At 35.8% G+C, this 15,971-nt stretch overlaps 1 protein-coding gene across 2 annotated transcripts in view; it reads left to right on the top strand.

The window, feature by feature from the left end:
* The window catches only part of LOC133638744 (homeobox protein aristaless-like 4), a 57,544-nt gene that overhangs the window by 25,355 nt on the left and 16,218 nt on the right, over positions 1-15,971 (top strand). For both annotated transcript variants that reach the window (XM_062031663.1, XM_062031652.1), the window contains exon 2: positions 5,766-6,070. In XM_062031663.1, the coding sequence (XP_061887647.1) occupies positions 5,766-6,070 (305 nt within the window). The remainder of the gene's footprint in view (positions 1-5,765; positions 6,071-15,971) is intronic.

Genomic DNA, 15,971 nt, shown 5'->3' with positions numbered 1-15,971 from the left:
CGTTACAGTATTTTTCTTCTTAAAGACAAAACTGTGTATCAGCTTTGTGTTATAGATGACAAAGCATATTATTATTACTTACTAGTAAGGCTGTCTAAAATAACGAGTTAACCAGAAAAATGTAATCAAGTATTGTTGCAGATTAATCAGGCAGGTTGTTATATGGTCATCATGTGATCAGGTCAATGCATACGTCAGAGCATAGATGAATGAGGAGACTCTGACTAGTGTGATCGTTGACAAATTTCACTTTAAAATAATAATAATAATACCATTACCAAAATTAAGCAAATAAATAAAGTATGCTCAAGTAAAAAAAAATAAAAAAAATTTCCTTTATGACATTCTGACAATAAAATTTCAATTATGTCCAAATATATATATATATTTGTAGGTTAATTTAAATTATGCAATGTAATTTACTGTGATTAATCCGATTAATTCAAAAGTGTGATTAAAATAATTAATCATTTGACAGCACTGCTTATTAGTAATAACATTTGCGCTTTTTCTTATTGAATTACATAGTTTCGCTCATTTTTTATTGTTTTTTTCTTTGTTTGATTTATTTTGATAATATGCTTTGGGCCAGTAAAACTCGCAAAGGGCCACATGTTGGACACCCCTGAGGTAATGCATTAAATTTGATAGCCCTAGTCATTATCAAACTCTTTTTTTCATTCTCCAGTCCACCTGACAACAGTCTGGAAAGCGACAAAGATAATTAAAGGGTATCTAGTAATACATTGCACAATAACGACATTTAACTTTTTAAAACAACGCTGAGAACTTGTTGAATTAGGTCCTGACGTTGAGCAACTCAAACATAACGTTGAAACATGCTTTTTGATGACCTTTAATCAATGTTGGGTTCTGACGTTGAATCGACCCTTGAATTTTGGTCGTTTCCCAACCAATATTCTACAACACAAATATATCGTTGAAATAACATGCTGTTTTGACAACGTTTATGTTGTGACATTGATTTGACCATTGAAATTTGGTCATTTCCCAATCAACAACATGGATCCAAGGTTGGACATCAACATTGTCTCAATTTACAAATGCAACTACAAACCCCGTTTCCATAAGAGTTGGGAAATTGTATTAGATGTAAATATAAACGGAGTACAATGATTTGCAAATCCTTTTCAACCCATATTCAATTGAATGCACTACAAAGACAAGATATTTGATGTTCAAACACATAAACTTTTTTTTTTTTTTGCAAATAATCATTAACTTAGAATTTCATGGCTGCAACACGTGCCAAGGTAGTTGGGAAAGGGCATGTTCACCACTGTGTTACATGGCCTTTCCTTTTAACAACACTCAGTAAACATTTGGGAACTGAGGAGACACATTTTTTAAGTTTCTCAGGTGGAATTCTTTCCCATTCTTGCTTGATGTACAGCTTAAGTTGTTCAACAGTCCGGAGGTCCCCGTTGTGGTATTTTAGGCTTCATAATGTGCCACACATTTTCAATGGGAGACAGGTCTGGACTACAGGCAGGCCAGTCTAGTACCCGCACTCTTTTACTATGAAGCCACGTTGATGTAACACGTGGCTTGGCATTGTCTTGCTGAAATAAGCAGGGGCGTCCATGGTAACGTTGCTTGAATGGCAACATATGTTGCTCCAAAACCTGTATGTACCTTTCAGCATTAATGGCGCCTTCAGAGATGTGTATGTTACCCATGCCTTGGGCACTAATATACCCCCATACCATCACAGATGCTGGCTTTTCAACTTTGCGCCTATAACAATCCGGATGGTTCTTTTCTTTTCCTCGACGTCCACAGTTTCCAAAAACAATTTGAAATGTGGACTCGTCAGACCACAGAACACTTTTCCACTTTGTATCAGTCCTTCTTAGATGAGCTCAGGCCCAGCGAAACCGACGGCGTTTCTGGGTGTTGTTGATAAACGGTTTTCGCCTTGCATAGGAGAGTTTTAACTTGCACTTACAGATGTAGCGACCAACTGTAGTTACTGACAGTGGGTTTCTGAAGTGTTCCTGAGCCCATTTGGTGATATCCTTTACACATTGATGTCGCTTGTTGATGCAGTACAGCCTGAGGGATCGAAGGTCACAGGCTTAGCTGCTTACGTGCAGTGATTTCTCCAGATTCTCTGAACTCTTTGATGATATTACGGACCGTAGATGGTGAAATCCCTAAATTCCTTGCAATAGCTGGTTGAGAAAGGTTTTTCTTAAACTGTTCAACAATTTGCTCACGCATTTGTTGATAAAGTGGTGACCCTCGCCCCATCCTTGTTTGTGAATGACTGAGCATTTCATGGAATCTACTTTTATACCCAATCATGGCACCCACCTGTTCCCAATTTGCCTGTTCACCTGTGGGATGTTCCAAATAAGTGTTTGATGAGCATTCCTCAACTTTATCAGTATTTATTGCCACCTTTCCCAACTTTTTTCTTACATGTTGCTGGCATCAAATTCTAAAGTTAATGATTATTTGCACCAAAATGTTTATCAGTTTGAACATCAAATATGTTGTCTTTGTAGCATATTCAACTGAATATGGGTTGAAAATGATTTGCAAACCATTGTATTCCGTTTATATTTACATCTAATACAATTTCCCAACTCATATGGAAACGGGGTTTGTATTTTGCAACGCTGTCTCAAAGTCAGTTTCAAAGGACATGTATGTATAATCAACGTTGTATCAATGTCTTGTGCCTGCTGGGTACGACTTTGTCCAAGTGTAATAAGATGCCCCTTTTGGGTGTTTTGATCCAAAAAGAAGCAAGAAAGTGAATAATTCTAATGGACACTGGCAGGAACATCGCTGTGATTATTTATTAGCACGGATCTGTCTGAGGGTTTAGTGTTTGGGTGCAGCAAGTGTTTATTGTTCCGTCGCCAGAAACAACATCTCTGCAAATGAATGGTGACGGTCCCTGTGACGTCCCATGGCGCTTGTCCACTTTTTTTTTGCAGACAGAAAAAAAAAAAAAAATCAGCACTCATATTAACACTCAGTGCCAACAAATTTCGCAACTAAAGACCAAGAAATGCATTTGCTCCACCCAGTCATAACCCTTCAATTGAATAATGGGCCGTGCAAAGCTGCCAAGTGACTGTCACATGAAGCAGAGGCACAATGGAAATGATTGGACAGAGCCAATGGTGGTAAAACCCAAAAATTACACAATCATATTAAAATGTGCACATGGCGCTATAAAATACACAATGCTGCATGCTAACAATAGTCATAGGGCAGTCCCTCCCGGGATTTGCTATGTTGTGATGGTGCAAATTCACGCAAATTCAACCCACCCACGCAAATTATTATCGCAACTTTGTCTTTGCCCAATGGCTGCAACTGCCCTGCACATTTTGACCAATCAGTGTTAGTTTTTCCAACTGAATTTGTCTCTGAGCGGCGCTCAAACGTGCTTAAACTTATGTTTATTTTGTAGATGAAGCAGAAACAACAACATGTAATGTACATCAACTCTTCTTTGCGTAGCTCAGACCTACTTCCTGTTCCTGTCTACAGCGCTTCTGGGTAATGTAGTATACAAACATTTAGCAACACACCGGCATCAAAACTTCCTAGATTACATGTACCGGTATTTATATATTTACTTACATTCATTTATCCAGGGTAAGGCAATTAAGAACATAGTCGTCGCACTTGCAATGTCAACCTAGCAAACAGGCAGTATTTACACGTTAGAGATGTTGATGTGTGATGATAATCTCTCATTTACCAAAATAATGGGACCACTATAGCACTTAACAGTTCAAAAATGCTCTTAACGTGAATGTGTTTGAACATAAATGAATGTGTAAGATGGACAAAAACTTTTCAAGCGTAAAACATACACAGAGAATGCCTGCAGCTTGTGGTCGACAGAGCAGACGGCGGACAGCAAGGAAGCGTACGGTTATAATTCATTCATTCATAAACGGTACAGTAATTCGACAGTGAGCTCTGAGTGGGCGCGTTCACAGCCATCGAGTGTCACTTTTAAGTGTGTGGGATAAAATGAGTAAAACATCAATACAGTACTTGCTTTCCAAATACAGTTGAAATACTGTGCTTTTTGAGGTTGAAGCTACAAAGAACAGTTAGGACATTGATAGCAAATTCTGGAAATCACAAGTTGATTCAATGTTATTGGAGAAAATTAAGCCTCAAAACACTGCAACTTTTTGAAAAATCTGCCATAAAGTATATTTTTATTTTTTTTAAATCCCGCAGGGACTGATTAGGTCCACCAGATGAACGCCTTAAACTAATTAAATCTAGTTTGGGTCGCATGTCTATGTTTTATCCATTGTTACCTTTAAACTCCCCAAATTATCTTCCAAACTAGAAAGGCAGTGTTTACATGTTAGAAATGTTGATGTGTGATGATAACCTATTAGGGTTGTACGGTATACCGGTAATAGTATAGTATCGCGGTACTAAGGTATCAAAACCGGTACTATGCTCTGTTTGAAAAGTACCGGTTACATTGCTGGTTTTATGAGCAGAGGAGCATGTTCGGCAGCGCACAATCATGGAGTACTTACAAGCAGACACAGAAAAGGGAGAACGGACGCATTTTGGCCTAAAAACTGACGATTAAGGTTAAGTTATAACACTGAAACGCCCTCAGGAAGAGGTGCTTTAAGACATGTTAGCTCGCTAGCAGCGAACATCCATCAGCAGTTTGCAGTGTTTAGCTACTTCTATATCACTAATCCTCGCCTCCATGGCGACAAATAAAGTAAGTTTCTTACAAGTATCATCCCTGCAGGACGAGGAATAGCTAAACATGCGTCACCGCTAACAAAAGCTAGCCCACCTGAATGTAAACAAATGCCATGGGTGGATGTACACCTAACATCCACTGTAATGATACCAAGTACAATAGTGTATCTAGTCGATACTACTATGATTACATCGATATTTTTTTATCATCACAAAATCTTTTTTCCTTTTTTTAAAATTCATATTATGTTTATAAACTCAGGAAGTATGTCCCTGGACACGTGAGGACTTTGAATATGACCAATGTATGATCCTGTAACGACATGGTATCGGATCGATACCTAAATTTGTGGTATCATCCAAAACTAATGTAAAGTATCCAAACAACAGAAGAATAAGTGATTATTACATTTTAACAGAAGTGTAGATCGAACATGTTAAAATAGAAAATAACCACATTTTAACAGTAAATGAACAATTATTTTTTACAGCTTGTCCCTCATAATTTTGACAAAATAATAGAATGATAAATGACACAATCTGTTACTGCATACATCAGCAGACAAATTAGGAGCCTTTGTTGACAACATTGTCTTTGATTGCAATAAGAAACATATGTTAAATGTACCGTACATTTTTTTGTAAAAAATAAAGCCAATAGTGCCATTTTCTTGTGGTCACTTTTATTTAGAAAAGTACTGAAAGGTATCGAAAAGTATTGAAATACATTTTATTGGTATCGGGACAACCCTATAATTTATTATGGTCTCTCATTAAGAAACACAAATCACAACATTTTCTAAACATTTGCACCATCACCTATTGTCTGCTTTTTGCAACGTCCTGACATATCTCCCCCAAATATTGTCTCATTCCACGGTAAGAGTGGCCGCTAACTAGTTGTTTTGCGACAACTTATGGTTATACAGGACGGTTCTTCGCCAGCCACGCCAAACAACAACCCCCTAACTGTGACCACCCCCAGGGGGCATAAATAGAAATAAAACAATAACACGTGCTCTGACTTTCAGGTAAGGACACTTCCAGTCTGACAGACTCTGACCTGACTCCACTCTCCGACCATCCGACGATGGACGCCGGCTACCAGGCTGCGAAGGCGGCCTCTGATAGGTCGACGGGCGCCGATCTAGCCGGCCCCCACGACAAGGGCGACGGCGGCGAGAGCAACAAGGGCAAGAAGAGGCGCAATCGCACCACCTTCACCAGCTACCAGCTGGAAGAGCTGGAGAAGGTCTTCCAGAAGACGCACTACCCCGATGTTTACGCCCGTGAGCAGCTGGCCCTGAGGACCGACCTGACGGAAGCACGTGTGCAGGTAAGTCAAATTACTACTGAGTGTTTTAGTTTTCATAAGATCTAAGAAATAACATTTATGTGTGAAGTAAATTGAAGACATATTGACATGATAAAAAAAACAACCCGTCTACAATGTGTCCACTAAACTCATGAAGTCCGGTCCGATCTTCTTCTAATGACTAAAAAGTGCTACTTTAAGTGGAGCGCTATTTATGTTGACATTAAAGGCCTACTGAAACCCACTACTACCGACCACGCAGTCTGATAGTTTATATATCAATGATGAAATCTTAACATTATAACACATGCCAATACGGCCGGGTTAACTTATAAAGTGACATTTTAAATTTGCCGCTAAACTTCCGGTTCGAAACGCCTCTGAGGATGACGTATGCGCGTGACGTAGCCCGGCGAACACGGGTATGCCTTCCACATTGAAGCCAATACGAAAAAGCTCTGTTTTCATTTCATAATTCCACAGTATTCTGGACATCTGTGTTCGTGAATCTGTTTCAATCATGTTCATTGCATTATGGAGAAGGAAGCTGAGCAAGCAAAGAAGAAAGTTGTCGGTGCGAAATGGACGTATTTTTCGAACGTAGTCAGCCACAACAGTACACAGCCGGCGCTTCTTTGTTTACATTCCCGAAAGATGCAGTCAAGATGGAAGAACTCGGATAACAGAGACTCTAACCAGGAGGACTTTTGACTTCGATACACAGACGCCTGTAGAGAACTGGGACAACACAGACTCTTACCAGGATTACTTTGATTTGGATGACAAAGACGCAGACGTGCTACTGTGAGTATGCAGCTTTGGCTTCTAAACATTTGATCGCTTGACCGCATGTGCGCAACTTTTTTTTGCGTATGTACGTAACTTTTTTAAAATATATAAGCTTTATGAACCTTGGGTTAGGTGAACGGTCTTTTGGGCTGAGTGATTGTGTGTGTTGATCAGGTGTTTGAATTGTATTGGCGTGTTCTATGGAGCTAGGAGCTAGCAGAGGAGCTAGGAGCTAGCGTAACAAACACGCAGGTGTTTTTATGCAGGATTAATTTGTGGCATATTAAATATAAGCCTGGTTGTGTTGTGGCTACTAGAGTATGTATATGTCTTGTGTTTATTTACTGTTGTAGTCATTCCCAGCTGAATATCAGGTCACCCCCGGCTCTCACAGCATCTTCCCTATCTGAATAGCTTCAACTCCCCACTAGTCCTTCACTTGCACTTTACTCATCCACAAATCTTTCATCCTCGCTCAAATTAATGGGGAAATTGTCACTTTCTCGGTCCGAATCTCTCTCACTTCATGCGGCCATCATTGTAAACAATAGGGAACTTTGCGTATATGTTCAAATGACTACGTCACGCTACTTCCGGTAGGGGCAAGCCTTTTTTTTATCAGATACCAAAAGTTGCAATCTTTATCGTCGTTGTTGTTCTATACTAAATCCTTTCAGCAAAAATATGGCAATATCGCGAAATGATCAAGTATGACACATAGAATAGATCTGCTATCCCCGTTTAAATAAAAAAAATTCATTTCAGTAGGCCTTTAAATTTGAGTGCCGAATGAAACATTTCGATGAAAAACTAGTCTGCTTGTGTCAACATGTCGTGTATTATTGTTGACTTCATCATTATCTCTCAGCAGCCTGAAACAACAGCAGCAATATAACTACTGTCTAGTTCATTTGTGGCCCGCGGCCCTTTTTTTGACTAGCGATTACAACTTTACACCAAGTACAAACAAAAAAGGCCCAAATCCACACCAAAAATGGGACCTAAATATCAAAATGACCGAAAACCTTTGCATCTTGCTGTATGTGATCTTTGATGCTTTCTGTTCAGACTGTCATAATGAACATGTGTACAAATTGCTGAAGCTATTAAAACGGTTTTAATATATTATATATGATTTATGATTTTATATATATATATATATATATATATATATATATATATATATATATATATATATATATATATATATATATATATATATATATATATATATATATATATATATATATATATATATATATATATATATATATATACATATATATTAGGGGTGTGGGAAAAAATTTAATTCGAATTCGAATTGCGATTCTCACGTTTTTTTTTTTTTTAATTAATCAATCCAACAAAACAATACACAGCAATACCATAACAATGCAATCCAATTCCAAAACCAAACCCGACCCAGCAACACTCAGAACTGCAATAAACAGAGCAATTGAGCGGAGACACAAACACGACACAGAACAAACCAAAAGTAGTGAAACAAAAATGAATATTATCAACAACAGTATCAATATTAGTTACAATTTCAACATAGCAGTGATTAAAAATCCCTCATTGACATTATCATTAGACATTTATAAAAATAAAAATAAAAGAACAATAGTGTCACAGTGGCTTACACTTGCATCGCATCTCATAAGCTTGACAACACACAAACCATATATTTGGTTCATTTAATAGTTAAAACAAATTTACATTATTGCAATCAGTTGCTAAAACATTGTCCTTTACAATTATAAAAGCTTTTTACAAAAATCTACTACTCTGCTTCCATGTCAGCAGAGTGGGGTAGATCCTGCTGAAATCCTATGTATTGAATGAATAGACAATCGTTTTGAATCGGGAAAAAATCGTTTTTGAATTGAGAATCGTGTTGAATTGGAAAAAAAAAATTGATTTTGAATCGAATCGTGACCCCAAGAATTGATGTTGAATCGAATCGTGGGACACCCAAAGATTCACAGCCCTAATATGTATATATATATATATATATATATATATATATATATATATATATATATACACTATATATATATATATATATATATATATATATATATATATATATATATATATATATATATATATATATATATATATATATATATATATATATATATATATATATAATATACATATATATATATATACATATATATATATATATATATATATATATAATATACATATATATATATTATACATATATATAGTAAACATATATATATATATATTATATATATATATATAGTAAACATATATATATATATATATATATATATATATATGTGTATATATATATATATATATATATATATATATATATATATATATATATGTACACATATATATATATATATATATATGTGTATATATATATATATATATATATACATATATATATATATATATATATATATATATATATATATGTGTATATATATATGTATATGTATATATATACACATATATAAATGTGTGTGTGTATATATGTATGTATGTATGTATGTATGTATCTAATGTATGTATCGAGGTCTAATGGTATCCAGTAAGCGAAATAAATTCAGCACCAGCCAATAGTTGTAACTTGCTGTTATTGTGAAATCACAAGTTCAGAACTCCAAAATTGGGTTTGGTTTTGAAATTGTATTGCATTATTATGGTATTGTTGTGTATTGTTTTCATTTTTAAAAAAAAATTTGAAAAAAAAAAAATCGTTTTTGAATCGAGAATTGTGTTGAATTGAAAAAAAAAATTGATTTTGAATCGAATCGTGACCCCAAGAATCGATTCTGAATCGAATCGTGGGACACCCAAAGACTCCCAGCCCTAATATATATATATGTATATAATATATATATATATATATATATATATATATATATATATATATATATATATATATATATATATATATATATATATATATATATATATATATATATATATATATATATATATATACATATATATATATATATATAATATACATATATATATATATACATATATATATATATATATATATAATATACATATATATATATTATATATATATATAGTAAACATATATATATATATATATATTATATATATATATAGTAAACATATATATATATATATATATATATATATATATATATATATATATATATATATATATATATATATATATATATATATATATATATATATATATATATATGTGTATATATATATGTATATGTATATATATACACATATATAAATGTGTGTGTGTATGTATGTATGTATGTATGTATGTATGTATCTAATGTATGTATCGAGGTCTAATGGTATCCAGTAAGCGAAATAAATTCAGCACCAGCCAATAGTTGTAACTTGCTGTTATTGTGAATCCTAATAATTGTTTGCCTCGAAGGTAGTTTGTACGAGGAGTCACCTGTGGCAATATTCATGATATCTTGCAGTCCTTGGTCTTCAACGATGTTCAGTGGCCGACATGCAGTGGCTATCCATTTTGCAAAGGCCTTGTTTAACTTATCTGAGGTACTCTTGTTGACAAAATTGACACGGGTAAACTCAGCCAGCGTTGTTTGCCGTCCTTTGTTTGCAACCATTGTGCTAGTATTCTTGCGAGCGGCATCCTCAAGTACGTGTTTTGCTTTGAGATGATATTTTAAACTTGACGTGCTACGATGATAAGAAACTTGGTCACTGCAATATGTACAAACTACCTTACTTCTATCAAAAGGTCCATCGGAGATCATTTTAAAGCGAAATTGCACACCGCTGGGACTCTCCTCACTCATGTTTGCACTGGCGTGCGGCCTGATCACTGCCCGTGTAACAATGCGGTCAAACAAATAGTGCGATTAATTTTAATTCATTTATGATTAATGCAATAATTATTTTTAATAATCGCATGCATTAACGTTAACAGACCTATTAAGAATAAAAAAATGCCAACTAACTGCCATATGTTAAAAAATATTATCTACTAGGGTTGCAGCTGTCGGTTATTTCAGTAATCAATAAATTATTTTGCCCAATTAATTTTCGTAAAAGACACTTTATATCAGGGGTTCCCAAACTTTTGACCCGGGGGCCGCATTGGGTTAAAAAAATGTGGCGGGGGGCCGGGCTACATACATATATATATATATATATATATATATATATATATATATATATATATATATATATATATATATATATATATATATATATATATATATATATATATATATATATATATATATATATATATATATATACACACACACATGCATACCCTATATATATATATATATATATATATATATATATATATATATATATATATATATATATATATATATATATATATATATATATATACACACACACACATGCAAACCCTAAGAGTAACAAGCGGTAGACAATGGATTGATGAATGGGCGAGAAAGGACAGATTAAAAAATAATAATAAAAAATAAAACCATTTTTTTAAAATTTGGGAGTTCCCGCGGGCAAGATTTTGGACGCTGGCGGGCCATATCCAGCCCGCGTGCCATAGTTTGGGGACCACAGCTTTATATCCTCAATGTGTATTTTAGGGGAAAATAGTTGAAATAAACAAAAAAAATTCTGCTTGCCATATTCCTCTTTTTTTTTTTACAGCTGCACATCAATTTTGCAGTGTTAACGCATGTGCATTAATACAAATTTAAACAAAAAGTTCTGCTGTTCGTCTCTAATGTCACTATGTTAGCGTATTTCAAGTTTCGGCCATTCCATTCTGTCCATTTTTTAAATATATTTTTTTATTATTTACAGTACCCTCAAACAATTTTTCGTTGCAACAAAATATAAATCAACGCTTTTTTTCTTATCGATTTCAATCGATTAATCGTTGCAGCCCTGTCGTTGGCCATTTTTCCTATGTCTTGACAAATCACAAGTAAATGTGAAAGGAAGGGGTTTTGGGGGGTTTCGGTTACATCGACAACCATTTATGTTGACATGAGTCAGCCAGTCCGAGGGGCGTCGACATAAACGATTACAATGTACGTACTCGGTCTTTTCTTTCCACTGTTAATGTTACTGATTGGCATGTACAACAAGCAATGATGGTATTGAGCAGCGACTGCGAAGTTCACAAATGACAACAAACGTCAGCATACGCAGGAAGGCGGGACTTCAGACAAAAAAAAAAAACAGAAGAATACATGCGGACTGAGATCATGAAATCCCAGACATTCTTTGGGTGAATGAAGACTAGCACAGGGGTAAACGGCATGATGGGAATGGGGTTTGTGAGGAAGTGCACAACACCGGGTATACCAGGAAGTGGTATGTTAGAGATGAATTTTCACCACATCTAGTGTGTGTGTGACAATCATTGGTATCTTTAATCTTAAATTATATTATTGGTCCATATTTTCACAATAAAAGCACTTCAGAAATGCTTTCAGAAGCAAGACAAGTCTGTGGTGCCTTCAACATCTGCAGCCTTGTACAGATAACGTCACTCACAGAAAAACGCTCTGAGACATTAATCTGGCGATGTGGGAGTGGGGGAGGCCAGGGGGCCCAGGGGGCCCAGGGGGCTGGGGGTCTGGGCCTCACATGTTGTGTTTTTGGAGCGCACGCTTTCATCAGCATATGAGGAGATGAGCTCAACTCTGCCGTGTTTTGATGGTGATCAGCGGCACGTTTATAAACATCCTTTCCTTGAGCGCCAGGTCAGACCCAGGTTTGCACCACACAACCCCTGAGACTAAAGCGTCACCATTTTGGCCCCCTTTGCAGTTTGCATGCGGTCTGTTTGTGCTGCTGCAATGCAAAACATTTCTCTTCTAGGAGATGGACAGGATGTGTGTGTGTGTGTGTGTGTGTGTGTGTGTGTGTGTGTGTGTGTGTGTGTGTGTGTGTGTGTGTGTGTGTGTGTGTGTGTGTGTGTGTGTGTGTGTGTGTGTGTGTGTGTGTGTGTGTGTGTGTGTGTGCGTGTGCGTGTGTGTGTGTGCGTGTGTGTTCCGGACAACTTAAGCCAGTCGTATAAAATGTCAATGCAAGGCAGACTTATACTTCCCTAAATGGATAATATTGTCATAAATAAATAATATAGTCATAAAATACTTCACTAATCTCAGAGAAATTCATAAACTGTATACAATATGCTACGTTGGCCAAAGATCCTATATGTGGCATGGGTGCTCTGATGTTTTTTAAGGACTTATTGCAAAAACAAAGATCTTTTAAGTGGTAGGAGTGTTCTGCTGTTTTTAGGGACACATTACAAAAAGGCAAGTCAAAGATCCTCTATATAACAGGCATGGCATTTTAGAATGTACGGCCAAAAAAAAAAGTTAGGCAAAGATTCTCTATGTGATAAGGGCACCCTGATATTTTTGGATAACCTACTGCAAACAGAAAAGACCCACTAGATGACAAGAGCCCACCGCTGTTTTTAAGAGCAACTACAAAAAAATGCTAGTCAAAGATCCTCTATATGACAGAAGTGCTATGCCATTTTTGAAAGGATGTACTAAAAAAAAAGCTAGGCAAAGATCTTCTCTGCAACAGGAGCACTCTGATATTGTTTTGAGGGCCAATTGCAAAAAAAAAAAAAAAAATGCAAGTCAAAGATCTTTTACATAACAGGAGTGCTCTGCTGTTTTAAATACCTACTGCAAAACAATTCTAGTTAAAGATCCTCAATAAGACAGAAGTGCTGTGCAGTTTTTAAGGACCTGCTGCAAAGACAACAAATCTGTGCCAAACACCCTCAAAATAACAGGGGTGATCTGCGGTTTTTAAGGACTTACTGCAGGAAAAAGCCAGTCAAAGACCCTCTGTGACAGAAGTGTCTTGCCATTTTTGAGGACATACTGTAAAAAAAATGCTAGTCAAAGATCCTCTATATGACAGGGGTGCTTTGCTGTTTTTTAAGACCTACTACAAAAACAATGCGAGTCGAAGATCCTCAATATGACCGAAGTGCTCTGCGGTTTTTAAGGACCTAATGCAAAGACAAAAAAATGCTAGTCAAAGATCCTCTATATGACAGGGGTGCTCTGCTGTTTTTAAGCCAGTCAAAGATGTGACGGGGGTGCTTTGCCGTTTTTGAGGACATACTGAGCAAGAAATGCTAGCCAAAGATCCTCTATATGAAAGGAGTTCTTTGCCATTTTAAAGACCTACTGCAAAGAAAAAAATGCTAGTCAAAGATCCTTTGTATGACAGGGGTGCTCCGCTGTTTTTAAGGAACTACAGCAAAAAAAAAAAAAGCCCATTCAAAGATCCACTATGCGACAGGACTGCTCTGCCATTTTTTAAAGGGGTCATATCGGGATTTATTTTCTACATTTAAAACACTTCCTTGTGGTCTACATCAGTGGTCCCCAACCACCGGGCCGCGGCCCGTTACCGGTCCGTGGATCGATTGGTACCGGGCCGCACAAGAAATAAATAAATACAAATTAATTAATTTTTTTTTAAATTAAATCAACATAAAAAACACAAGATACACTTACAATTAGTGCACCAACCCAAAAAACCTCCCTCCCTCATTTACACTCATTCATTTCTTTCTGTTATTAATATTTCTGGTTCCTACATTATATATCAATATAGATCAATACAGTCAGCAGGGATACAGTCCGTAAGCACACATGATTGTATTTTTTTATGACAAAAAAAAAAAAAAAATAAAAAAAAAAAATATATATATATATATATATATATATATATATATATATATATATATATATATATATATATATATATATATATATATATATATATATATATATATATATATATATATATATATATATACACCATACCCCCCCCCCCCCCACCCCCACAAACCCCCCGGTCCGTGGGACAAATTTTCAAGCGTTGACCGGTCCGCAGTCACAAAAAGGTTGGTGACCACTGGTCTACATAACAAGCCCCTTTGACTGCGTCTTCTCCCCGCCATCTTTGTTGTAGATTTTTGCGCTTACATATCGAGTCTACTGCCAGATATAAGTTAGAACTATACGCTACTTTGCATAGAAATGCCAACAGCGGAGCATACATGTGCATGTACAAGCCAGTCTGCCCCACAATAAGAGGATAAAGAAAAAGAAGGAACTCTTTGACTACAACATTGGACTACAACTGAATAAAAATGGCGGACTCGTACAAAGCTTCTTGTGTGAACATTTATCATAAATGGAGATATCTGTAACTTAAGCAAAATATGTCACTAAAGTCTCAAATTCCAAACGGGACACGTTTGAAGCAAGATTGGAAAAAGGTAATATTGTTTTATAAATATTTCCGCCAGGCTTCCACGGTTTGATTTCACATTTCCAGGACTTATGGGCATCCCAAATACACAAAAACCAACAGGTAAGAAAAGTTGAATTGCATAATAGGACCCCTTTAAAGGATGTACTACAAAAAAGTTGGGCAAATATTGTCTTTGCGACAGCAGTGCGCTGATATTTTTAAGGACCTACTGCAAAACCATAATATGAGTCAAAGATCCTCTATATAACAGGAATGCTCTGCCATCTTTAATGACCTACCGAAAAAAATGCTAGTCAAAGATCCCTAATATTACAGAAGCACTCTGCTGGTTTTAAGAACCTACTGCAAAAAAAAAAAATGCTAGCCAAAGATCCTCTATATGACTGGAATGCTCTGACTTTTTTTTAAAGAATGTTTTTTTTAAGTTAGGCGATGAGCTTCTATCTGACAGGAGCCCTCTGTCGTTTTCAAAGACCTACTACAAAAAAAAAAAGCTAGTCAAAGATCCTCTATACAGCAGGAGTGCTCCGCTGTTTTTAAAGACCTACTACAAAAAAATCAGGGTCTAAGATCCTCTATAAGACGAGAGTGCTCTGCCATTTTAAGGACCAACTGCAAAAAAATAAATGCTAGTTAAAGATTCTCTATCTGACAGAAGTGCTCTGACATTTTTTGGGGACCAACTGCAAAAAAAAATGCTAGTCAAAGATCCTCTATATAACAGGAGTGCTCTGCCATTTTTAAGGACCAACTGCAAAAAATAAAAAGCCAGTCAAAGATCCTCCATATGGCAGGAGTGCACTGCTGTTTTTAAGAACCTACTGCCAAAAAAAATGCTTGTTAAAGA

This window comes from Entelurus aequoreus, linkage group LG02, assembly GCF_033978785.1.
Source record: "Entelurus aequoreus isolate RoL-2023_Sb linkage group LG02, RoL_Eaeq_v1.1, whole genome shotgun sequence".
NCBI classification, from domain to species: Eukaryota; Metazoa; Chordata; class Actinopteri; order Syngnathiformes; family Syngnathidae; genus Entelurus; species Entelurus aequoreus.
This window is presented reverse-complemented; position numbering and strand designations above follow the sequence as displayed.